This window comes from Aotus nancymaae, unplaced genomic scaffold, assembly GCF_030222135.1.
Source record: "Aotus nancymaae isolate 86718 unplaced genomic scaffold, 86718_ANA_hifiasm-v0.15.2.pri h1tg000040l, whole genome shotgun sequence".
Lineage (NCBI taxonomy): Eukaryota > Metazoa > Chordata > Mammalia > Primates > Aotidae > Aotus > Aotus nancymaae.
The window spans coordinates 60,086,548-60,111,851 of NW_026988454.1; the positions used below are offsets into that span (position 1 = coordinate 60,086,548).

Consider the following 25,304-nt stretch of genomic DNA (forward strand, 5'->3'; position numbering starts at 1 on the left):
AAAAGAGCTTGGATAACCAAACAGTGTTCACACAGTAATTGTCTCAGAGTCAAAATTCTACTCAGATCTGCTGACTTCACAATGTGTATTCTTTTTTGTTGTTGTTGTTTTTAAGAGACAGGGTTTTGCTGTGTTGGCCAGGCTGGCCTCGAACTCCTGACCTTAACTGATCCGCCCACCTCTGCCTCCCAAAGTGCTAAGACTGCAGATGTGAGCCACTTTGCCCAGCACACAATGTGTACTTTTTACCACCATACTGCTTCTCAAGGTGCTTTAGACATACTACAAAAAGTTATTGTATTCAGGCTCTGGTCTTGCAGCATCCAGAAAACGATGTATATTAGTCTATAATCTAATATAGCTCTGATCTCAGAAATGTGATTGTCTAATAAATGACTGTGCTATGATTTATGTTTACAGAGCCAGTGTAATAATTATTGTGACTTTAAGCTGATAACTATGCTTTACTTTTCAAAAAAAAATGTTTTATAGATAATAACCATTTAAAACAAATTCTGATCATCATTCTCTTGAGAGAGGCACAATCTGAGTTAACAAATACACCTTCCGGCCGGGCACGGTGGCTCACGCCTGTAATCCCAGCACTTTGGGAGGCCAAGGCGGGTGGATCACGAGGTCAAGAGATCAAGACCATCCTGGTCAACATGGTGAAACCCCATCTCTACTAAAAATACAAAAAATTAGCTGGGCATGGTGGCGCGTGCCTGTAATCCCTACTCAGGAGGCTGAGGCAGGAAGAATTGCCTGAACCCAGGAGGCAGAGGTTGTGGTGAGCCGAGATTGCGCCATTGCATTCCAGCCTGGGTAACAAGAGCGAAACTCCATCTCAAAAAAAAAAAAAAAAAAAAAAAATACACCTTCCATAACACCATAATGTAGAGACCTCCTACCTTTGGAAGAGCTGTTAATCTTCCAGATATGATTGTACTTACATGGCACAGAATAAGTATACATTCTTCACCTCATACATTTGCCCCCAGATTGATGCAACCTACCTAGAAGATGTGGCTGAGGCCTACATTTGTTTCATTAAATAAATAATGAAATATTTTATGAAATTATTATGAAATATTTATGAATTATTAAATATGAAATATTTTATGAAATTTGTTTCATTAAATTGAATAATGAAAATTTATTTCATTAATGTAGATAGAATTTCTCTGTCATTTGAGATGCTCTCTGGTGAAATTATAAATGTGTTTTAAACTCATCTTACATCAGGATGTATTTTAGGATACTAGGAATCTAGGATCACATGGATGATGATGGTGATAGTTTGGGGCAAATGGTCCCTAGGTATCTGCATCCAAATACTAAAGCAGATGACAACTGGAACATGAGACGGATATAAGAAATTTATAAGTAAGATAGGGAATCAAGTAAAATCACAGAAACCTAAACTCACTCTTACATAGTTTATTTATTCCTCAAATATCCCCAGGACTGTTTGATTCCTACATGATGTCAATGCTCTCGTCCCACAGTATTCTTTTTAATTAAATAACCAGCATAGTATTTGTCATGAGATTACAGAGCTTACTATTTATTGATTCACTCCTAAAAAAGCTACAGGCAAGAGTGGCTCATTGCTACAGTCTACAGCCTATGACATGTTTTGCTTGTTGAATTTCTATTACAGAGTTTGCTAAAAAGCTTTACAGTCCCAGTTTTGCTTTTTGAATTTCAATGTGTAGAATTAAGTTCCTCTTTGGAATATGATACTAAAATTAAAAATTAGCTTTGAACCAGAATATGGATAAATCCATGATTATTTATAAATCACCAAATATTCCTTTGGAAGAAACAATAACCAAGAAGCAGTGATTGCTTTTCCTGTGGAATTAATCCTAAATGTAATATAATTCCATATTACTAACCTAAAATGCTAAACCTATCAAATGTTGATGAAAGTTTATAAATTAAGAATTACAGGTTGGGCATGGTGGCTCACGCCTGTAATCCCAGCACTTTGGGAGGCCAAGGTGGGAGGATCACCTAAGGTCAGGGGTTCAAGACCAGCCCGGCCCAAACAGCAAAACCCTGTCTCTACTAAAAATACAAAAATTAGCCAGGCTCAGTGGCATGTACCTATAATCCCAGCTACTCGGGAGGCTGAGACACAAGAATCACTTGAACCTGGGCCGGGCGTGGTGGCTCACGCCTGTAATTCCAGCATTTTGGGAGGCCGAGGCGGGTGGATCACGAGGTCAAGAGATCGAGACCATCCTGGTCAACATAGTGAAACCCCGTCTCTACTAAAAATACAAAAAATTAGCTGGGCATGGTGGCGTGTGCCTGTAATCCCAGCTACTCAGGAGGCTGAGGCAGGAGAATTGCCTGAACCCAGGAGGCGGAGGTTGCAGTGAGCCGAGATCGTGCCATTGCACTCCAGCCTGGGTAACAAGAGCAAAACTCCATCTCAAAAAAAAAAAAAAGAATCACTCGAACCCAAGAGGCAGAGTGCAATGAGCAGATACAGCGACACTGCACTCCAGCCTGGGTGACAAAGCCAGACTTTTTTGTCTCCAAAAACAAAAAAAGAATTACATTGCATGTCTCAGCAGATACATGTAAAGAAAATAGAAAAAAAGAATTACATTATACATTTTGTCTCATTTAATTACATTTTGAGATCAGACATGTCTGCTCATACCCTGAACTGCAATTTTTTTTGTTTTGAGACAGGTCTCACTCTATCATCCAAATTGACCTTCACTCCTTGAAGTAGCAAGCAGTACTTTGCCTCAGTTCTTCTCTGCCATAGTGTCAACAATTAGGTCAATTTTAAGTGTACCAGTAAAATTATTTAAAGTATAAATACCCCTAAGCCATATAAACATGTTTATATGATGTAGATATATTTTATATCATGTAGATTTATCCCTACCATATGGTTTAGGGATATTTATACATATACAGTAGTAGGGTTATGTCTGTTCAGTTATGATAATTTGTATGAAATGAGCTATTAGGTTGTATTCAGCTCTTCGTGGATGGCAGGCCACAGCATGAACTCACAAATGTACTTAGCAGAGAAGTTGAGCCTTGAAATAAGTCCTGAAGTCTCACTCCCAACAGGTGGCTGCACACCATCCAGACTAAGCATATTAGCCATATAGTTTTAAATTAGAAAACAGTAAAATTGTTAAATGTGGAGGAGAGGGCAAGAAAAACCATACCAACCATGCTTTTATAGAGTGTGTTGGAGCGGGGGGAATAGATTATATTTTAAATTGTCAATATGATTTGGGAATTCATTTTTCAAAAACAGACATGTTTCAGCCAGGCATGGTAGCTCACACCTGTAATCCCAGTACTTTGGGAGGACAAGGCAGACAGATTGCCTGAGGTCAGGAGTTCGAGACCAGCCTTGCCAACGTGGTGAAACCCATCGCTACTAAAAATACAAAAATTAGCTGGGCGTGGTGGCACTTGCCTGTAATATCAGCTACTGGGGAGGCTGAGGTAGGAGAATCACTTGAACCCGAGAGGCGGAGGTTGCAGTGAGCTAAGATCATGCCACTGCACTCTACCCTGGGTGACAGAGTGAGACTCCATCTCAGTCAATCAATTGATCAATCAATCAATGCATGCATATGTACGTACATACATACATACAGTGGAAATAACCTGGAACAATATTTGGTACTGTCACTGCATGAAACCACAAATACCACTGCTGTAGTCAGTGCCTTTGGTTCATAATTTTAATAAAAATAAGTTTTTGTTAGTTAAGGATTTAAGTAAAAATATACTAGTTTTGTTTTGTGACTCAGTGGTGGATGTGATAATAGCTGTCTTGTTCAGTGCCTTTAGGTTTAAAAAAAAAAAACAGTATGACCAGAAGAATATACTTAATCAATTGAGATATGCATGACCTTTTTCTTAGCAGAAAATGTGAAAATTTTCCACCTCCAATTTCTACTGACATTTGTTCTACAACCATATGGCATTTTTAGGTTGGTGGAAAATAGATATGTGTTGCAGTAGAGGTACATAATTAAATGATGGCTTCCGTTTTCTACAATCTCTGTAAATATGGCTTTATCATAACCCATTTGACTTGATGTATTTTTTTCCTAATCTGTGATGTGTATCTTTTAAAAATCTGTCCTTGTACATAGGCATGCAAAGGACGTTAGCGATATGTTCTCAAATGAAATTGTAATGCTTTCTAGTTTTTAGGTGTGAAAGAAAGGGACTGTAGCATATTGGTTAAGAGCAAGAACTCTTTGAATCTTGACTCCAGCACTTATCTTCTGTGTTACTTTGGACAACTCGCTGTTACCTAAGTTTGTTCCTTTGTAAAGTGAAAATAATAGCAGTACCTACCTCGTAGGGCTGTTGTGAGGGCAGAAGATAGGTATGGGTGTAGATACAGATAGATAGAGCGAGAGAGATCTTAAAACAGTGCTAGTCTCACAGTAAGTACTATATAGGAGATTGTTGTCATTGCTGTTATTATTACTGCTTTTCTAATATTGGGAAACACCATTTTTACTGTATTTTTGCATATGAATTCCATATGATTGAGAAATTCATTTAAAATTCTCTGTCTCTTTCTAGTTTCGTCAGATTAAAATGTTTAAGATCAGTGAATTTTTTTTCCTATAGCCTCTTTTTTTTTTTGAAAAACAGTCTCGCTTTCTTACCCAGGCTGGAGTGCAGTGGCACAATCTCAGCTCACTGCAACCTCCACCTCCTGGGTTCAAGCAGTTCTCCTGTCTCAGATTCCCAAGTAGCTGGGACTACAGAGGCGTGCCACCACGCCCAGCTAGTTTTTTGTATTTTTAGTAGAGACAGAGTTTCACCATGTTAGACAGGTTAGACAGGGTTTCACCTGGGACCACCACCACCATTGCCTTTTTTTCTAGAGCCCACAAACCATCTGTTTAATAATGCTTTTTGAAGTTTTGCCATAAATTCTCCATAAATTCACTGGTCTGTGTTTCAGAATGCTCCTTTGTCTTTTTTTTTTTTTTTTTTTTTTTTTGTTTATGTATTTTGAGACAGAGTTTCACTCTTGTTGCCCTGGCTGAAATGCAGTGGTGCAATCTCGACTCACTGCAACCTCCTCCTCCCGGGTTCAAGCAATTCTCCTGTCTCAGCTTCCCAAGTAGCTGGGATGACAGGCATGCACCACCAGGCGTGGCTTATTTTGTATTTTTTTTAGTAGAGACAGGATTTCACCATGTTGGTCAGGCTCATCTCAAACTCCTGACCTCAAGTGATCCACCTGCCTTGGCCTACCAAAATGCCAGGATTACAGGTGTGAGCCACCATTCCCAGCCAGTCTTTTTTTTTTTTTTTTCATTTTGTCTTATGTTTGAAGACATGAGTCAGTTGAATCTCCCATCTCTGAGATTCTTCACAGTCTTCAGTAGTGGGGAAGGACATTATGTGCATTCCATGCCAGAGCAGGACAGAAGTGGGGGATGCCTTTGTAAAGGTGTATAGGTGCTCTAGGCTGGGGGCTGGGTATCCAGAGTGAGGAGGAAGACCGAGAGGCCGAGGCAGAAGAGGAATGCCTGATAGTAGTGTCAGGCACAGTGAGCGAGAAAGGGCTCACTGGGGTGCTACACAGTTACTTGTCTTAGAGTATTATATTATGTTTGAAATGGGAGCATGAGTAGTCTTAGAAAAGCAAGGACAATCAGAAGCTAAACAAAAGCTGAATCCCAGAGTGGTAGCGGCATCCAAGGGCTCCCTGATAACCTGAATGCACATTTGTCCTTACAGGCCCTCTTCATGGAATTTATTTTAGTCTTACAATTTTTTTATTTAAGAGACAGGGTCTTGGCTGGGCACGGTAGCTCACACCTGTAACCCCAAGACTTTGGGAGACTGAGGCAAGCAGATCACTTGAGCCCAGGAGTTTGAGACCAGCCTGGGTAATAAGGTGAAACCCCATCTCTACAAAAAAAATACAAAAATTAGCTAGGCATGGTGGCACATGCCTGTAATCCCAGCTACTTGGGAGGCTGAGGCAGGAGAATCACTTGAACCTGGGAGGCGGAGGTTGCAGTGAGTCGAGATCGTGTCACTGCACTCCAGCCTGGGTGACAGAGCAAGACTCCGTCCCCTCTCCCCACCCCCCCAAAAAAGAAAGATTTTACTATGGGTCTTGCTATGTTGCTCAGGCTGGATTCCAACTCCTGGGCTCAAGCAGTCCTCCCACCTTGGCCTCCCGAGTAGCTGGAACTCCGGGCACACGCTGCCACACCCTACATCTTTCCCTAATTCTAATACCAAGATGGCATTCCTTTTTTTTTTTCTCTCTGTCACCCAGGTTGGAGTGCAGTGGCGTGATCTCAGCTTACTGCAAACTCCGTCTCCCAGGTTCAGGCGATTCTCCTGCCTCAGCCTCCCGAGTAGCTGGGACTATAGGTGTGTACCACGACGCTAACTAATTTTTGAATTTTTAGTAGGGAAGGATTTGTTTCACTATGTTGGCCAGGCTGATCTTGGACTCCTGACCTCAAGTGATCTACCCGCCTCAACCTCCCAAAGTGCTGGGATTACAGGCGTGAGCCACCATGCCTGGCTACTGTTTTTTTTTTTTTTTTTACAAGATTTCTATCACCTTTACATCCGATTATGTTGTCATAACTAACCAAAAACTGCTTCTTCTATCTTCTGATATATAAAATTATCAGTTAAGCACAGCAAGAATTTGTCAGCTGTAGAATGTGAGCTTCAGCAGATGTTCGAAGGTCGAAGTCCCTTATCCCTACTACATCTTGCCTTAATGCCAGCTTCATCATCTTCATTAGGGAAGCCTGGGCAACGTCTCCCACCTGTTAGGAGGTCTGTGGTCTCTTCCCATGACAGTATGGCTACCATTTGTTTCCTTTTACCCTCGTCCATGTGTTTTCAACCATGAGAAAACTAGGATATTGCTTATATTCCCTTACTCTCTATTATACTGTTTCTTCAGAACAAGATCTACTCCATGTTCCAGAAGAGTTTTAGTATCTCTGTTCTTCCAAGATCAGATGAGATCAGGCACGTTCTGGGTGGTATGGCCATAGACTAGCATCTCTGTTCTTTCTGAGCACTTTGCCTAGCTGGGTGAAATAAAACTTGGGGTTATCTCCAAATCTTTTTCAGTGCTGTAGAGTAAGAGAACTCTGGATGTGCAGCAGTGAAACACAGACTGTTCACAAATTCACTTTGGACTCTTTTTTTTTTTTTTGAGATGCAGTCTCGCTCTGTTGCCCAGGGTGGAGTGCAGTGGCACGATCTCAGCTCACTGCAACTTCCACCTCCCGGGTTCATGCAATTCTCCTGCCTCAGCCTCCCGAGTAGCTGGGGTTACAGGCGTGCGCCACCACGCCTGGCTAATTTTTTTGTGTATTTTTAGTAGAGATGAGGTTTCACCACGTTGGCCAGGCTGGTCTTGAACGCCTGACCTTGTGATCCACCTGCCTAAGCCCCCTAATGTGCTGGGATTACAGGCGTGAGCCACCGCACTCAGCCTCCACTTTGGACTCTTGTCTGTATTGTTTAGCCTCTCTCATCCCAGTATCCTCTCCTGCTAAATAAGGTGAGAAGAAAAGATTATGTTTGGGGTTTCTCTTAAGCCTTTAAAAAAAAAAAAAAAGAAAGAAAGAAATGTTGTCTTGCTGTGTTGCCCAGGCTGGTCTCAAAATCCTGGGCTCAAGCAATCTTCCTGCTTCAGCCTCCCAAAGTGCTGGGACTACAGGTGTGAGCCACCATTCCTGGCCTCTCCTAAGTCTTAAAGTCTTTCTCTAGTTTCCTTGAGCAGAAGTGGCTGCTGCCTCCACTTCTCCTAAAACTACTCAGACCCCATGCCAGGACCTTCTCTTTAATATTTTGAAAGAACTTTTAGAACTTTTGAACTAAATAGTTTTCAGAGACATACAGTTTTTCTCTCAAGAGGGTTTTGTATATAAGAGCAACATGTATCATTCAAAAGGTGTTTAATAAATGTTAAATAATAATGCACTTAATTTTAAGTACTTTGTATCCTCTTCTCTCTTTGTTAATATCTTTAATTGGATCCTCTAGCAGGGGATTTGGACTTAATTTATTTCAGGTGATACTGCACTTATACAATTATTTAGTTGACTTAATTAGAGATTTAATTATATTAGTGCCCTAAAGTGCTATATCAGAGAAATTAAACACTGACTGTTAATTCACTTTTCATATTTATTGTGCTGAATATGACTACAGTGATCTTCAAGCCATAGGGCTTGAAGCTTTGGAAAGTTCTGTCTATGCACCAGCTTGGACTTTGCCCAGTCGAAATGTCGATGAAGACAAGAGAGAAAATGCCTTTTTTAGGCTGAGTGCAGTGTCTCACTCTTGTAATCCCAGCTCTTTGGGAGGCCGAGGTGGAAAGATCCCTTGAGGCCAGAAACTCAAGAACAGCCTGGGCAACATGGTGAGACCACCCCCAACCCTCATGTCCACAAAATAAAAATAAATAGGCCTGTAATCCCATCACCACTTTGGGAGGCAGATGCGGGTGGAGGCACCTGAGATTGGGAGTTTGAGACCAGCCTGACCAATGTGGAAAAACCCCATCTCTATTAAAAATACAAAATTAGCTGGGCATGGTGGCGCATGCCTGTAATCCCAGCCACTCGGGAGGCTGAGGCAGGAGAATCGCTTGAACCCAGGAGATGGAGGTTGCAGTGAATTGAGATCATGCCATTGCACTCCAGCCTGGGCAACAAGAGGGAAACTCTGTCCCTAAATAAATAAATAAGCAAGCCAGGCATGGCGGTGCATGCCTGTAGCCCTAGCTACTCAGAAGGCTGAAGTGGGAAGATTGCTTGAGGCTGGAATTTGAGACTGTAGTGAGCTTTGATCACACCACTGCCCTCCAGCCTAGGTGATGGAGTGAGACCCTGTCTCAAAAAAAAAGAAAGAACTTAAAAAAAATTGTGGTCTGGCCAGGCGTGGTGACTCATGCCTGTAATCCCAGCACTTTGGGAGGCTGAGGTGGGTGGATCACAAGGTCAGGAGTTCAAGATCAGCCTGACCAACATGGTGAAACCCTGTCTCTACTAAAAAAAATACAAAAATTAGCCAGGCATGGTGGTGAGCACCTGTAATCCCAGCCACTCGGGAGGCTGAGGCAGGAGAATCGCTTGAACCCAGGTGGCGGATGTTGCAGTGAGCCGAGAGGGCACCACTACATTCCAGCCTGGGCAACAGAACAGCAAGACTCCATCTAAAAAAAAAGTGCTCTTTTCTCTATGGCTATTAGAACCAAAGTCATCGCCAGGTGTGGTAGTTCACACTTGTTATCCCAGCACTTTAGGAGGCTGAGGCAGGAGGATCATTTGAGCCCAGGAGTTTAAGATCAGACTCTGGGCAACATGGCAAAACCCCATATCTACAAAAAACTCAAAAATTCACCAGGCATGGTGGCACATGTCTGTAGTCCCAACTACTCAGGAGGCTAAAGTGGGAGGATGGCTTGAGGCCAGGAGGTTGAGGCTACAGTGAACTATGATCTTGCCACTGCACTTCAGCTGCAGTGACAGAGTGAGACCCTGTCTCCAATAAAAAAGCCTTATTTTTTAAAACGAACAAAAAAGAACCAAGGTCATGGGTCCATTCCCTCACTGTTTTACTTAACCCTCTCTGTTCTACAGGCCTATGACTACTTCTCTAACAAGTGGTCCTGGGAGGCAGCAACTGTGTTCCTCTCTTTATTTCCAGCATATACCAAATGCCTAGGTTATATAGGTGTCCAATAAATGCTTGTTGGTTTCAATTTGATTGTTGCAAAGACAACCAGTTGAAAGTATGGTTAGAATAGTATGAACCTGGCCGGGGAAGTGGCTCACCCCTATAATCCCAACACTGTGGGAGGCCGAGGTAGAAGGATCGCTTGAGGTTAGGAGTTCGAGACCTGCCTGGCCAACATGGTGAAAGACCGTCTCTACTAAAAATACAAAAATTAGCCAGGCATCCTGGCACATGCCTGTAATCCCAGCTACCTGGGAGGCTGAAGCAAGAGAATCGCCTGAATCTGGGAGCCAGAGGTTGCAGTAACTGAGATTGTGCCACTACACTTCAGCATGGGTGTCAGAGTGAGGCTGTCTCAGGAAAAAAAAAAAGTATAAACCCAACACAACTGCCTTAAAATACAGTGACTCAAAATACATGCCCCTGTGACAAAGTCCTCTGAAATCTGTAATCATTGGAATGACCTAAGAAGCATTTTTTCAGTCCTCATAGAATCTATCTCCAGAGCTAGGGGCCCAGGCATCTGCCTTTTAAGTTTCCCCACATGAGTCTTACAGCCAGGCAAGTTTAGGAACCCCAGCTTAATATATCTTTTGTCACATTTATTTAAAAAGAATAAGATCGGCCAGGCACAGTGGCTCACACCTGTAATCCCAGCACTTTGGGAGGCCAAGGCAGGTGGATCACCTGAGGTCCAGAATTAGAGACAAGCCTGGCCAACGTGGCGAAACCTCATCTCTACTAAAAATACAAAAATTAGCCGGGCATGGTGGTGTGCACCTGTAATCCCAGCTACCCAGGAGGCTGAGGCAGGAGAATTGCTGGAACCTGGGAGGCGGAGGTTGCAGTGAACCAAGATTGAGCCACTGTACTTCAGCCTAGGTGACAGAGCAAGATTTTGTCTCAAAAAAAAAAAAGAATAAGATTATTCTTATCAAGATAGACCTATTGCCTATTCTAGTTAATAGTAAAAATGAGTTTCGTTTATGGTTTATTATTAGTTATAACTGAAGGATTTCCTTTGAGTCAATAGTTTATGTTTAGCTGGCGGGAATATTTATGGATGTCAGTGAGGAATAATACCTTTCATAAAGGATTAGATTACTGGTAAATCATTACTGGTGGACATTTTACACAAGGAAGCTATCAGGTTCCTTTGTATGCAAAGCTCTGTGAGCCCAACTCTGGAGATGAGTATTGACTAGAGTAAAATTGTTATTTAGTATGAGAAATTAAATCTTCTAGGACTATGTAACTTTCAGTGATGTCCTCCTGGTTGCTCTTTTGCCTTAATCTGAATTACCCCTTCATCATAGTATTAAATACCCTATTAGCTACCATCAAATACTCAGTTGAGCCTGGCTGAATAAAGTTCATAGAGGAACAAACTAAATGAAACAATCAGGAGAATGTAGAATGTAAAGCATTCTGCAGTGCAGGCTGGTCTTTCAAAAGGACAATGTCATAGCGGAAAAAAGATTAAAGTCTCATCGCAAACAAATGTGACTTATGAGCAGGGATTTATCATGGTTTAAAAACATGGTGAAAAAAGTCATTTTGGAACCAATTGGAGAAATTTACACCTGGACTAAATATTAGATAATATTAGTGAATTATCAGGGTCAGCACAGTGACTCATCCCTGTAATCGCAGCACTTTGGGAGGCCGAGGTAGACAGATCTGTTGAGGTCAGGAGTTTGAGACCAGCCTGGCTAACATGGTGAAACCCCAACTCTACTAAAAATATAAAAATTAGCCTAGTTTTGTGGCACACACCTATAATCCCAGCTACTTGGGAGGCTGAGGCAGGAGAATTGCTTGAACCCAGGAGGCGGAGGTGCAGTGAGCTGAGATTCACCACTGCACTCCAGCCTGGGCAGCAGAGTTAGACTCTGTCTCAAAAAAAAAAAAAAAAAAAAAAAAATAGAGAATTCTCAGCAAAAGAAAAACTAAATTTTTAAAAATTGGTAACTTGAGGAATAAACAAAAAATAGAGAATTCTCTCCCTCTTTTTTTTTTTTTTTTTTTTTGAGACAGTCTCACTCACTCTGTCACCCAGGCTGCAGTACAGTGGTGCGATCTTGGCTTACTGTAACCTCCACCTCTTGTGTTTAAGCAATTCTCCTGCCTCAGCCACCCGAGTAGCAGCTGCGATTGCAGGTACGCACCATCACACCTGACTAATTTTTGTGATTTTAGTAGAGATGGGGTTTCACCATCTTGGCCAGGCTGGTCTCGAACTCCTGGCCTTAAGTGATCCACTCTCATGGCCTCCCAAAGTGCTGGGGTTACAGGCGTGAGCCACCATACCCTGCCAGGAATTCTCTAATTAGTTTTTCTTGTTAGCTTTCCTAGCTGTGATAATGGTATTGTGATTATGTAGGAGAATGTTCTTAAGAGATGCATGTCAAAACAAAGGTGAGGCATCCTGCAGCCAGTGATGTGCCCAAACCACATCTTAACAACTCACAGCCTGTTATTAAATCTTCAAGAATTGTGTGACCCCACCACCCTTGGCAACTTGAAATCAGCCATAATGGAAGTATTTATAACACAAAAATCTGCAAATGCAGAATTTGCCCGCCCCCACCCCTCCAAGAGAGCTAATTTACTAGCATACCACTCCCTGTGGTTTACTTTTAAATGGATCAGAAAACACACACACAGACACACATATAGATAGAAGAAAAATGACAAAATACTAACAATTGTTGCATCTAGGTCGACAATCGGTGGTCATTCATAGCACTAGTCCTGGAGTCAACAGACTTTCTGTAAAGGCCAAACTGTAAATATTTTATGCTTTTCAGGCCATACAGCCTCTCTGGCAACTCTGCAGCTTTGCCTTTATAGCAAGCGGCCAAGGACAATGTGCATATGAATGGACGTGCTTATGCCCCAACAAAACTTTATTGTTTCATACTGATCTGTTTTCATTCACTGGGCACTCTGCACACTTTGGCCCCCTTTGTGCCTTTACTCAAGCAGTTTTCTTTCCCCACAATTTCCTTGCTACTCCCAAGCCCATATCTATTTATCAGCATTTACAAGACATTGACTGGCCAAGGTGTCACAAGCCTATAATCCCACTTGGGGAGATGAGAGGCAGAAGGATCACGTGAGACTAGGAGTTTAAAACCAGCCTGGGCAATGTAGTGAGACCCTGTCTCTACAAAAAGATTTTTAAATTAGCTGGGTGTGGTGGCAGGTCCCTGGAGTCCCGGGACCTTGAGGGATGAGATGGGAGGATTCGTTGTACACAGGAGGTAGAGGCTGCAGTGAGCCATGATCACACCACTGCACTCGGGTCTGGATGACAGAGTAAGGCCTTCTAGAATCTCTTTCAGTTAAAGTTGATCTCTCATTTCTTTCAATAGCTATAGCCCTATATTTGTGCCCTGATTTTGCTGCTTTTCACAGTTTACCCTTAATTAACTCTTCTTTGTTTTGTTTTGTTTTTTTTTTTTTTGGAGACAGAGTCTCACCGTGACACCCAGGCTAAAGTGCAATGGCGCGATCTCGGCCAACTGCAACTTCCACTTCCTGGGTTCAAGCGATTCTCCTGCCTCAGCCTCCCAAGTAGCTGGATACTACAGGTGCACACCACCACACCTGGCTAATTTTTGTATTTTTAGTAGAGATGGGGTTTTACCAAATTGGCCAGGCTGGTCTCAAACTCCTGACGTCAAGTGATCCGCCCTCCTAGGCATCCCAAAGTGCTGGGATTACAGGAGTGAGCCCTTACACCTGGCCATCCCTTAATTAACTCTTGATTCACAAAGCAAAGAAGCCTTATTCTACTCTTTACATATAGTAAATACTCAATTAATATTCATAAATTAAACATCTAAACTAGTCATGCAGACATTTACATGCCTACAGGTACCAACCTAGAAGAAGAATGTTGGTCTCCCTAATTTAGATTTGGAGAAGAGAATGAAAAAATTGCTTGCTTTCTCTCTCTCTCTCTCTCTCTTCTTTTCATTTCTTTTCTTTCTTCCTTTTTTCTCTTAAGACTGCTCTATCCAAGTCCAGTTAGCTTTGAGGTTATCGTATATAAAGCCAAAATAGACTTGATTGTGGTGGGTGGGATGGCTTTCTTGGTAATGGCTAAGGGCTTGGTGAGGGGAAATTAAGTCATCTGAGCATCTATTGTGATTTAGGCACTATCAAGCACTCTGTGCTGTCTTATGTAGTCTCCCCAAAAGTCCTACAAGGGACTTATATTATCCCCCTTTTTTTTCCTTTTTTTTTCCTTTGAGACGAAATCTCGTTTCTGTCACCCAGGCTGGAGTGCAGTGGCATGATCTTGTCTCACTGCAACCTCCACCTCCAAGGTTCAAGTGATTCTCCTGCCTCAGCCGAGTAGCTGGGATTACAGGCACATGCTACCATGCCTGGCTAATTTTTTGATTTTTAGTAGAGACAGGGTTTTACCATGTTAGCCAGGATGGTCTTGGTCTCCTGACCTTGTGATCTGCCTACCTTGGCCTCCCAAAGTGCTGGGATTAGAGGCCTATCATCCCCATTTAGAACTGAAAACAGTTAAGGCCGGGCGCAGTGGCTCACACCTGTAATCCCAGCACTTTGGGAGACCAAGGGGATGGATCACCTGAGGTCAGGAGTTCGAGACCAGCCTGGCCAATGTGGTGAAACTCCGTCTTTACTAAAAATATAAAAATTAGCTGGGTGTGGCAGCGGGCACCTGTAATCCCAGCTACTGGGGAGGCTGAGACAGGAGAATTGCTTGAACCCGGGAGGTGGAAGTTGCAGTGAGTTGAGATCAAAGCATTGCTCTCCAGCCTGGCTGTAAAAGTGAATCTCCATCTCAAGAAAAAAAGAAAAGGCCGGGCGCGGTGGCTCACGCCTGTAATCCCAGCACTTTGGGAGGCCGAGATGGGTGGATCACGAGGTCAAGAGATCGAGACCATCCTGGTCAACATGGTGAAACCCCGTCTCTACTAAAAATACAAAAAATTAGCTGGGCATGGTGGCGCGTGCCTGTAATCCCAGCTACTCAGGAGGCTGAGATAGGAGAATTGCCTGAACCCAGGAGGCGGATGTTGTGGTGAGCCGAGATCGCGCCATTGCACTCCAGCCTGGCTAACAAGAGCGAAACTCCGTCTCAAAAAAAAAAGAAAAAAAGAAAACAGTTAAATGGTTCCAATAAGATTATAAAGCTAAAATTGGAGTTTGAATCTGGCTGCCTCTGATACCTAGCACCATTTTAGTGCCTTTGTGCATTCAATGATTGGCAAGATACCAAGGAAACCTAGGCTAGAACAGTTCCCAAAGGTTATGTGCAGTGTGGAAATACCTGTGGAGTGCTGGGAATCTGATGGAGTTTAGTATTAAGTGCTACTGGACAAGGCATTAGAAAACATGGCCTCTGATCTCTACTCTGCCTGCCTCCATCTATGATCTTGAGTCACTGAGTTTCTGTGGACCTCTGTTCTCTTAACTATATAATTAGAGGAATAAATCAGCTTATTTATTCATGTTTCATGCGTTATACAGTAAGGAGCTTGAAGTCTCATAAAGCCATAGATAAGTGAATAGAGAATTAAAATACAACACTAAGTCAGGTGCATTGACTCATGCCTATAATCCCAGCACTTTGGGAGGCTGAGGCAGGCAGATCACAAAGTCAGGAGTTCAAGACCAGCCTGACCAAGATGGTGAAATGCCATCTCTGCTAAAAATACATACAAATTAGCTGGGCATGGTGGTGCCTATCTGTAGTCCCAGCTCCTCAGGAGGCCGAGGCAGAAGAATCGCTTGAACCCAGGAGGCAGAGTTTGCAGTGAGCTGAGATTGCACCACTGCACTCCTGCCTGGGTGTCAGAGCGAGACTCTGTCTCAAAAAAAAAAAAAAATACACACACACACTAAAACAATACACTACTCCAGATGTGCACAGGATACTTCAGGTGCCCAGAGGAAGAGGGCAGCTAGCTCCTTAGGGCCATATCCTAACTGAGTGCATTCTACCCAGGTGGAATTTGGGGAGCTTGTCAGGGTGGGGAAGGACAGCCCCAGGGGGAGATGGTAGGTCAGGTTACCTCTGAGAACTGCAGTTGGTTCCCCTATGATTAAAGGGGAGAAAGTTTGGGAGGCTGAGGCAAGAGGATCTCTTGATTCAGGAGTTTGAGATTAGCTTGGGAAATATAGTGAGACTTCATCTCTACAAAAAAAAATTTTTTTTTTGAGAGAGAGTCTCGCTCTGTCACCAGGCACCAGGCTGGAGTGCAGTGGCGGGATCTCAGCTCACTACAACCTCTGCCTCCCGGGTTCAAGCAATTCTCCTGCCTCAGCCTCCTGAGTAGCTGGGACTACAGGCACACGCCACCATGCCCAGCTAATTTTTGTATTTTTAGTAGAGATGGGGTTTCACCATGTTGGCCAGGATGGTCTTAATCTCTTGACCTCATGATCTGTCTGCCTCAGCCTCCCAAAGTGCTGGGATTGCAGGCATGAGCCACCACGCCCGGCCCCAAAAATTTTAAAAGTTAACCAAGCATGGCCCTGGCATGGTGGCTCATTTCTGTAATCCCTGCACTTGGGAGGCCAAGGAAGATGGATCACCTGAAGTCAGGAGTTTCAGACCAGCCTGGCCAACATGGTGAAACCCTGTCTCTACTAAAAATGCAAAAAATTAGCTGGGTGGCATGGTAGCATGCATCTATAATCCCAGCTACTTGGGAAGATGAGGCGGGAGAATTGCTTGAACCTGGGAGGTGGAGGTTGCAGTGAGCCGAGATCATGCCATTGCACTCCAGCCTGGGTGACAGAGCAACACTCCAAGGAGGCTGAGGTGGAAAGATAACTTGAGCTGGGGAACTTGAAGTTGCAGTGAGCTGAAATCACCCCACTTCACTCCTGCCTGGGTGACAGAGCGAGACTCTGTCTCAAAAAATACATAAATAAATAAAGGAGGAAAAGGTGGGAAAATTGAAGCCAAGCAAGAGCTAGCTTGTGAAGAGACTTAAATGCCTCATGAAAGAGCTTGGACTTTTCTCTTAAGGCTATTAGAAGGGTTTTAAGCAAGATTGTCTTTGTGTTTTATTAAGATCTCCTTGGCAGCATAGTAGCTGGAGTCCACGGATGCAGAACTGGTGGTGGGAAGGCTCTTTAGGATGTGATTGCAAAAAATAACTGAGGCGAGGGATGATGATGGCCGGAACTAATGTAGTGGCAATGGGAATGAAGAGTAGAGGATAAAATTGAGAGCTCTGAAGAGAGAGAATGACTAGGATTCATTGACTATATCAGTCAAAACGGCCACATATAGTCTCACAACCTCGGTGGTTTAAAACAACAAAGTTGGGTTTCTTGCCTACTCTACATGTCTGCCTCAGGTGGGTGAGGCACTGTGGTGCTCATTACAGTCACTCAGGGATCCAGGCCAAGGAATATCTCCAGTGTGGGCTGGTAGCTGTGCAAGAAGGACTCACAGGACAGTTTAATGCTGCAGCCCTCAAGTGGCATGCCTCATTCACAACTTATAGACCAGAACTTGTCACCTGGCTGCACCCAGTCTCTGGCAGTGAAAAAGTTCAGTTGTGAATGAGCAACCCTGGGACTGCCCCAGTGTCTGACTAGATGTGGGGAATGAAGACCTCCAAGTTTCTGACTTAGAGAATTAGAAGGACGTTTGAGGCATTCATTAGGAAAGAGAAGATGGCAATGGAGCAACAGAAAGCGAGCAGACCAAGTAATTAATTATATGTGTCTTTTTCAGCTCTGAAGTGTAACCATTGTATTGGTCCTTTCTCATCATCAAAGAGGATTGAAAGTCATTTTCATTTGTCAGCAATTGTTTATTTATTTTTTTTTTTTGAGATGGAGTTTCACTCTTGTTGTCCAGACTGGAATGCAATGGCGCAATCTTGGCTCACCACAACCTCCGCCTCCCAGGTTCAAGCAGTTCTCCCACCTGAGCCTCCCGAGTAGCTGGGATTACAGGCATGTGCCACTATACCTGGCTAATTTTGTATTTTTTGTGGAGACGGGTTTCACCATGTTGGCCAGGCTGGTCTCAGACTCCCAACCTCAGGTGATCCACCTACTTTGGCCTCCCAAAGTGCTGCGGTTAGAGGCATGAGCCACCACACCTACCCTATTTTTTTTTTTTTTTTTTTTTTTGAGACAAGGTCTTGCACCATTGCTTAGGCTGGAGTGGTGCAGTGATGTAATCATGGCTCATTGCAGCCTTTACTTCCTGGGCTCAAGTGATCCTCCCACCATAGCTTTCTATGTAACTGGGACTCCAATTGGGCACTACCATGCTTGGCTAATTTTTTTTATTTGTTGTAGAGATGGGGTCTCACTATGTAGCCCAAGCTGGTCTAGAACTCCTAGGCTAAAGCAGTCCTTCTGCCTCAGCCTCCCAAGTGCTGGAATTATAGGCAAGAGCCATTATGCCCAGCTGACATTTTTTGCAAAGAGTTTTAGTTCATTCTTCCTAGCTAAACAAAGTCTTTTTTTTTTGAGACGGAGTTTCGCTCTTGTTACCCAGGCTAGAGTGCAATGGCGTGATCTCGGCTCACCGCAACCTCCGTCTCCTGGGTTCAAGCAATTCTCCTGCCTCAGCCTCCCGAGTAGCTGGGACTACAGGCGTGCGCCACCATGCCCAGCTAATTTTTGTATTTTAGTAGAGACCGGGTTTCACCATGTTGACCAGGATGGACTCGATCTCTTGACCTCGTGATCCACCCGTCTCGGCCTCCCAAAGTGCTGGGATTATAGGCGTGAGCCACCATGCCCGGCCAATAAACAAAGTCTTTGAGTTTTAAAAATAAATATAGCATTCAGGGTCAGGTTCGGTGGCTCATGCCTGTAATCCCAGCACTTTGGGAGGCTGAGGCGGATGGATCACGAGGTCGGAAGATCGAGACCATCCTGGCCAACATGCTGAAACCCCATCTCTACTAAAAATACAAAAAAATTAGCTGGGCGTGGTGGCACATGCCTGTAGTTCCAGCTACTCGGGAGGCTGAGGCAGGAGAATTGCTTGAACCCAGGAGGCAGAGGTTGCAGTGAGTCAAGATTGCATCACTGTACTACAGCCTGGGTGACAGTGCAAGACTCCATCTCAAAAAAAAAAAATGTAGCATGCAGGCTGAGCACAGTGGCTCTCGCCTATAATCCTAGCACTTTGGGAGGCTGAGGCAGGGGGATTGCCTGAGGTCAGGAATTCAAGACCAGCCTGGCCAACATGGCAAAACCCCTTCTCTACCAAAAATACAAAAATTGGCCAGGTGTGGTGGTGAGTGCCTGTAATCCCAGCTACTCAGGAGGCTGAGGAAGGAGAATCGCTTGAATCCGGGAGGCGTAGGTTGCAGGGAGACAAAATCATACCACTGCACTCCAGCCTGGGTGACAGAGTGAGACTTTGTCTCAAAAAAAAAAAAAAAAGTAGCATTCAGATCTACTACTGTGTGTCTTTCTTGAATTTTCATATGGACTATTGTGGCAACATATGGTGTTTAAAAAAACGGTCATTAACTAAGATGTTAGTGAAGCCTTTCTCACATAAGAATATCAGGCTGCTGGCCAGGCACAGTGGCTCATGTCTGTAATCCCAGCACTTTGGGAGGCCAAGGCAGGCGGATCACTTGAGGTCAGGAGTTTGAGAGCAGCCTGGCCAACATGGCAAAACCCTGTCTCTACTAAAAATACAAAAATTAGGTGGGCGTGGTGACAGGTGCCTGTGGTCCCAGACACTTGGGAGTCTGAGGCAGGAGAATTGCTTGAACCCAGGATGCAGAGGTTGCAGTGAGCCGAGATCACACCATTGCACTCCAGCCTGGGCAACAGAGCAAGATTCCATCCGTTTAAAAAAAAGAAGAAGAAGAATATCAGGCTGCTGAATTCAAAATGCCAGAGATGTAAATGTCCTCTGCCTTCATTACTGCCATCCCCCAGCATGGCACATTTCAAGATATCAAGGGGTAGGAGTCAGGAAGAGGTGTAATTAGGCTGATTGGAGCCTATTGTGCTTCTCTGGAGCACAGACACCAAAAACAGCCTTAGGGAATCAGTGCCTCAAGATCATTGGGAAATGATGTCCTCTTTTCCAGAAAATCATGTAGCAGAAATACTCAATCTATTCCGTTTCTCCCTCTCTTTGTTTTCCATCTCCCCTCTCCAGTTTAATTGTGGTGCTTACTGTGTACCTTAAAAACTGACTTTATCGTGATTTGTTTCTTAACAGTTGCGAGAAAGAATCAAAGCTGGCAAAGGTGTGACTTCAGCTATTGACCTGTGTCGTTACCATGGAAACAAGGCACTGGAGGCCCTGGAGAGCTTTCCTCCCTCGGAGGCCAGATCTGCTTTAGAAAACATTGTGTTTGCTGTGACCAGGTTTTCATGACATCAAATTAAAAAGACACTATTGTTAGTTAGCTGAAAATCCTAGGGAATGAGGTGATTGGGAAAGCTTTCATGATGCGTTAATGACTTTTAAAACATATGCATTTTTCCTTCCTTTTATCACGTTGCTAAATGAGTACTGCTTTTTTTTTTGGAACTGCTACAAACAAAATTAGAAGAAAAAAAGGTCAAGCAGTTTTCACTTGTCACGCCCCAAGCACACTTGAGGCTGCAGTCGCAGAAATAATTAATGAGATTCGCTCCTGTGACCTCAGCAAATGGACAGGAAATAAGTCTTTATTGATTGGACCGAGCCAGGGATGGCGCCAGGGCGGTGGCCTGTGGTTTTCCTTCTAGAGAGGACAAAGCAAGCTGGAAGCTGCAGGTGTCAAGAGAAACGCTCTCGATACCAACCAGGGAGGACTGTCAAATCAAAAACTAGTGAGCAATTTCCCATAATGGAGAGTAGTTGAATGGATTAAGAAAAATAAGTTTTATTTGTTGCCTTGAAATTATGTCTCCGGAATTTTTTTTTTTTTTTTTTTTTTTTTTTGAGACGGAGTTTCACTCTTGTTGCCCAGGCTGGTTGCAGTCTTGGCTCACTGCAACTTCCGCCTCCTGGGTTCAAGCAATTCTCCTGCCTCAGCCTCCCGATTAGCTGGAATTACAGGCACCTGCCACCACGCCTGGCTAATTTTTGTATTTTTAGTAGCGATGGGGTTTCACCATGTTGGCCAGGCTGGTCTCGAACTCTTCACCTCAGGTGATCTACCCACCTCGGCCTCCCAAAGTGCTGAGATTACAGACTTGAGCCACTTTGCCCAGCCCATGTTTCTGGATTTATAATGCAGTATGAATATACGTTGTGCTTTATGGTTTTTATAATATCTTTTTGGAGAAATTGCTGAAAAGTTGCCAAATACTTGAAGTAGGAGATTAAAATGTTATCAAATGTTAAATTGGTTATATTAGGAATTATCTATTTTTCTTTCTTGAAGATCCATTTTTTTTAACATATTTCAAAGTACCAAAAAAATTTTTTTAAGGAAAAAGGAGCTTTTTTCAAGTGAAATGTATTCATTTGTATAATACCTCAGTTTAAGGAATACTTTAATTTTTACAAGTTTCAGAAATAGAATTTTTGTACTAGAAAATTCATTGGTGAGAGTGTTCTTTTAACCTCAGAATGTCAGATTTTGGTCTTGAACCACAGACATCCAATTACAGAAAGAATATAAGCAATCTGACAGGCCTGCAATTGGACACTGTCTCTGTGTGGTTCCTAGGAGATGATTTTTGAGGTTTGCACTCATGCAATATGAGAACACCGTTGACAAGAAGGCTGAGTTTACATAAATGATCTAGATTGAAACCCAGCTACCTTTCTTCCTCATGTGGTGTAATTACAGCCCTATCTGGAGACAGCAAACAGATTTTATTACCTAGTTCACTCAAACACTAAATGAAGCTATTTTAGTAAAATTCCTCCCCCAAAAGTTACAAAACCATTTTTTCAGGGCCCAACATGTGGCACGCAATGAAGAGAAAATGTAAAGCTACAGAGGGTAAGGTATTGTATCATAAAATATTTTAAGTGTACTCGAAATACTGTAATTGTACAGTTTATGCCACTACAATTTAAGGCCTATAGACTTAGCTTAAGTGAACACTTCTGTTTGAAATGACTTTTCTCACTGAAATTGGCTTAATTAGTAACTATGGATAAGATGCTTTAGATCAGACTAGGTTTTAATCATTAACTTCCACAAAGAAGAATCACGCTTTGCGTTCCTGTGTGCTGGTTGGATGTGCAGGATCTCCAGCAAACTGTGGGTTTTACTAAGCAGATGGTCGGGCACTGCAGGGCACCAGGCAGGATCCTAGGGCGCCTCTAATTCTGCGTTAGCATCTGGTTTGCTGTATGACCTTGCGCAAGTCACTTCCCTCTGAGCCTCAATTTCTCATCTGTAAAATGAGATTCAAAAGTTGACCCAAAAGTCAAGTGTGGGGAAAAAAAGAGATTAAACAAGATAATAATGAAATCCCTTTCCGGTTTGTTTTATTTTCTGAAAGTTTGCTATTCCTGCCTATCTAAATAGCAAAGATGCTACTTGAGGTTCAGGAAGGAGGAAATGTGAAGCCCAAAGAGAGGCCCTGAAGGAATCCAGAGAGCTTAACTAAGCAAGCTTCCTGCCAAGCTGCCTCTGCATGACCTAAAGGATTCTAGCTCTCCTTTATGCGACATGTAACCCTGAGACTTTTCTGTCTCAACACCTGCCTTGCTGCTTTCTTCGGGACCTTTCCTACCGCCCTGTCATCTTTCCAGCTGCTCTCGTGTCCTTTATCCCATCTCCCATACCTTGCCATCCTGACTCCCTGAGATCCCTCGGACCAGTAGCCCCACCCTCCCTGTTGAGTGACAGAGCTCTGCCTTGCCCACAGGGGTGCCTGGCCCCCTTCCTCAGGCCCCACTTAGAATTCTCAACTTTCTCAGCATCCTGGCCAGCTTTTACAGAACCTAACAAGTTGACGAGTTCACTCCAAAATGGAAGACCGATAGCCTTTCTCCCTGCCCCTTCTTCAGGGATATTTATTTATTAGCACATAAGAAGTTCGTATAGTTTCAGACAATCTCTAAGGAGAATTTCGGGGCACTGAGACATTCCTCAGTCACACCTCTCAGCCTGCTGCTGCCTGGGTGTGGCAAATGGAGGTAGTAGGTAGAGTTAATGGCTCTAGAATATCTCCTTGGCCCCCTCTCCAGCTCTCCCCATCCCCAGGTTCCTGCTAGAGGGAAGAATTCATTCATTAGCCATTGTCCTGCTTTCCTCTGTCTGGTACCCCCAAATTGCCAGTTGGCTCCTACAAACCTCACTCACTACTCACTCCAGACCCATAAACTCACTTGCACTCTCCTCCCTTCCATTTCTTCTTTGTTAAGTATACTTGGCCAGGCGCAGTGGCTCACGCCTGGAATCCTAGCACTTTGCGAGGCTGAGACAGGTGGATCACCTGAGGTCAGGAATTTGAGACCACCCTGACCAACATGGAGAAACCCCGTCTCTACTAAAAATACAAAATTAGCCAGGCATGGTGGGGCATGCCTGTATTCCCAGCTACTCGGGGGGCTGAGGCAGGAGAATCACTTGAACCCGGGAAGCGGAGGTTGCAATAAGCCAAGATTGCGCCATTGCACTCCAGCCTGGGCAACAGCGAAACTCTGTCTCAAAATAATATATATACTAAAGGCTGCATTAGTGCAAACTTCCTTGTCCCAGGCACTCTGCTAGGGGCCCTAACTACACTCACTTGTTTTAACCCCCACAAACACTCTTGGGAATGGGTATTATTCCCCCATTTACAGATGCAGAAGCCGGCAGAGAAAACCACCTCTGACTGACTGGCTTGTCCTCCCACCCCACCTCCCATGTGGAGGTTTCCAAGTAGTGCCTCTCTCTCTCTCTCTCTCTCTCTCTCTCTCTCTCTCTCTCTCTGTCTCTGTCTCTCTGTCTCTGTCTCTCGACAGAGTCTCATTGTGTTGTCCAGGGTGGCGCCATCTCAGCTCACTGCAACTTCTGCCTCCTGGATTCAAGCGATTCTCCTGCCTTAGCATCTGAGTAGCTGGGATTATAGGTGCACACCACCACACCCAGTAATTTTTGTATTTTAGTAGAAATGGGGTTTCACCATGTTGGTGAGGCTGGTCTCTAACTCCTGACCTCACAATCCGCCCACCTCAGCCTCCGAAAGTGCTGGGATAACAGACATGAACCACCACGCTCAGCCCATGGCTTTTCCTTAAGAAAAAAAAATGACTTTCTTTTTTTTCAAAGATTTCAAGCCTGTTGCCTCACGTCTCCTTCATGTCTCTATTCTTGAATCTTCAGTGTCTCCTCTGCTGGCTGTGAATGTGTTCAGTTTCTCCTTGTACCTAAAATAAAACTTCTTAATTCACCCTGTTTATCCTTCCACCTCCAAATTTTCCTCCAGCTTTACCAGCAAACCTTCTTACAGTCTGCTAACTCCTTACCTCTTACCATTGGTCATTCACTAGCAGGTCCCCATTATCTAGATCAGCACCACACTTTAGGTACTCAAAGAATACTTGCTGAACAAATGCATCAAGCCTCTTGCTGTGCTGCTTTACTGAAATGGCTTCTTAAAAGTTCACAGCTGATGTCCTCACTGGAATTTTTGTGCTGTACCCTGCACTCTACCCTGCACTTGCTGTAGCAAGTCTGTCATCTCCCTAATGGAAAGCCAGGACCCAATTAGAAAGAATAAAATGGTTAATATGAGAAGGAATCAGGGTTGAAGATGGGAAAAAGAAAGGTAAATGATTATCTTGTTAGAGTGCTTTATTATTAATAAAACATAATTAATAATGGAAACTATTAATAATAAAATGTGCCCTCAATTTCAAACCTTTATCATTAAAAAAAAAATGACAATGTTGCAGAGGCTGGGCGTGGTGGCTCACGCCTGTAATCCCAGCACTTTGCGGGGCTGAGGTGGGAGGATAGCTTGAGGTCAGGAGTTTGGATAATTGTTACCTTAACAATTAATCTAATCGTCCATGATCCATCTTTTTTTTTTTTTTTTTTGAGACGGAGTTTCGCTCTTGTTACCCAGGCTGGAGTGCAATGGCGCGATCTCGGCTCACCGCAACCTCCGCCTCCTGGGTTCAGGCAATTCTCCTGCCTCAGCCTCCTGAGTAGCTGGGATTACAGGCACGCGCCACCATGCCCAGCTAATTTTTTGTATTTTTAGTAGAGATGGGGTTTCACCATGTTGACCGGGATGGTCTCGATCTTTTGACCTCGTGATCCGCCCACCTCGGCCTCCCAAAGTGCTGGGATTACAGGTGTGAGCCACCGCGCCCGGCCCGATCCATCTTTTTTTTTTTTTGGTCCAGGCAGCCTCTCAAGCCAGAGTAGACTCAGAGACTCCCAAACCATCATTACTTTCTTTCTCTTTTTTATTTTTTTTTATTGTGATAACATATGGATAGCATAAATTATGCCATTTTTGTTATTTTAAGTGTACAGTTCAGTGGCATTAGCTACATTCACACTGTTGGGCAACCATCACTGTCTGTTTGTAAAACTTTTTCATCACCACAAACGGAGACTGTTGTTGTTGTTGTTGTTGGTTTTTGAACAATACTGAAATTGCCA

The 25,304-nt window shown here is 43.6% G+C and overlaps 1 protein-coding gene across 1 annotated transcript in view; it reads left to right on the forward strand.

The window, feature by feature from the left end:
• The window catches only part of PDSS2 (decaprenyl diphosphate synthase subunit 2), a 271,390-nt gene extending 249,216 nt beyond the window's left edge, over positions 1-22,174 (forward strand). Inside the window, exon 8 of the mRNA XM_012438431.3 lies at positions 19,970-22,174. Coding sequence (XP_012293854.2) covers positions 19,970-20,128 — 159 coding nt within the window. The 3' untranslated portion in view covers positions 20,129-22,174. The remainder of the gene's footprint in view (positions 1-19,969) is intronic.
• The last annotated feature ends 3,130 nt before the right edge of the window (positions 22,175-25,304 follow it).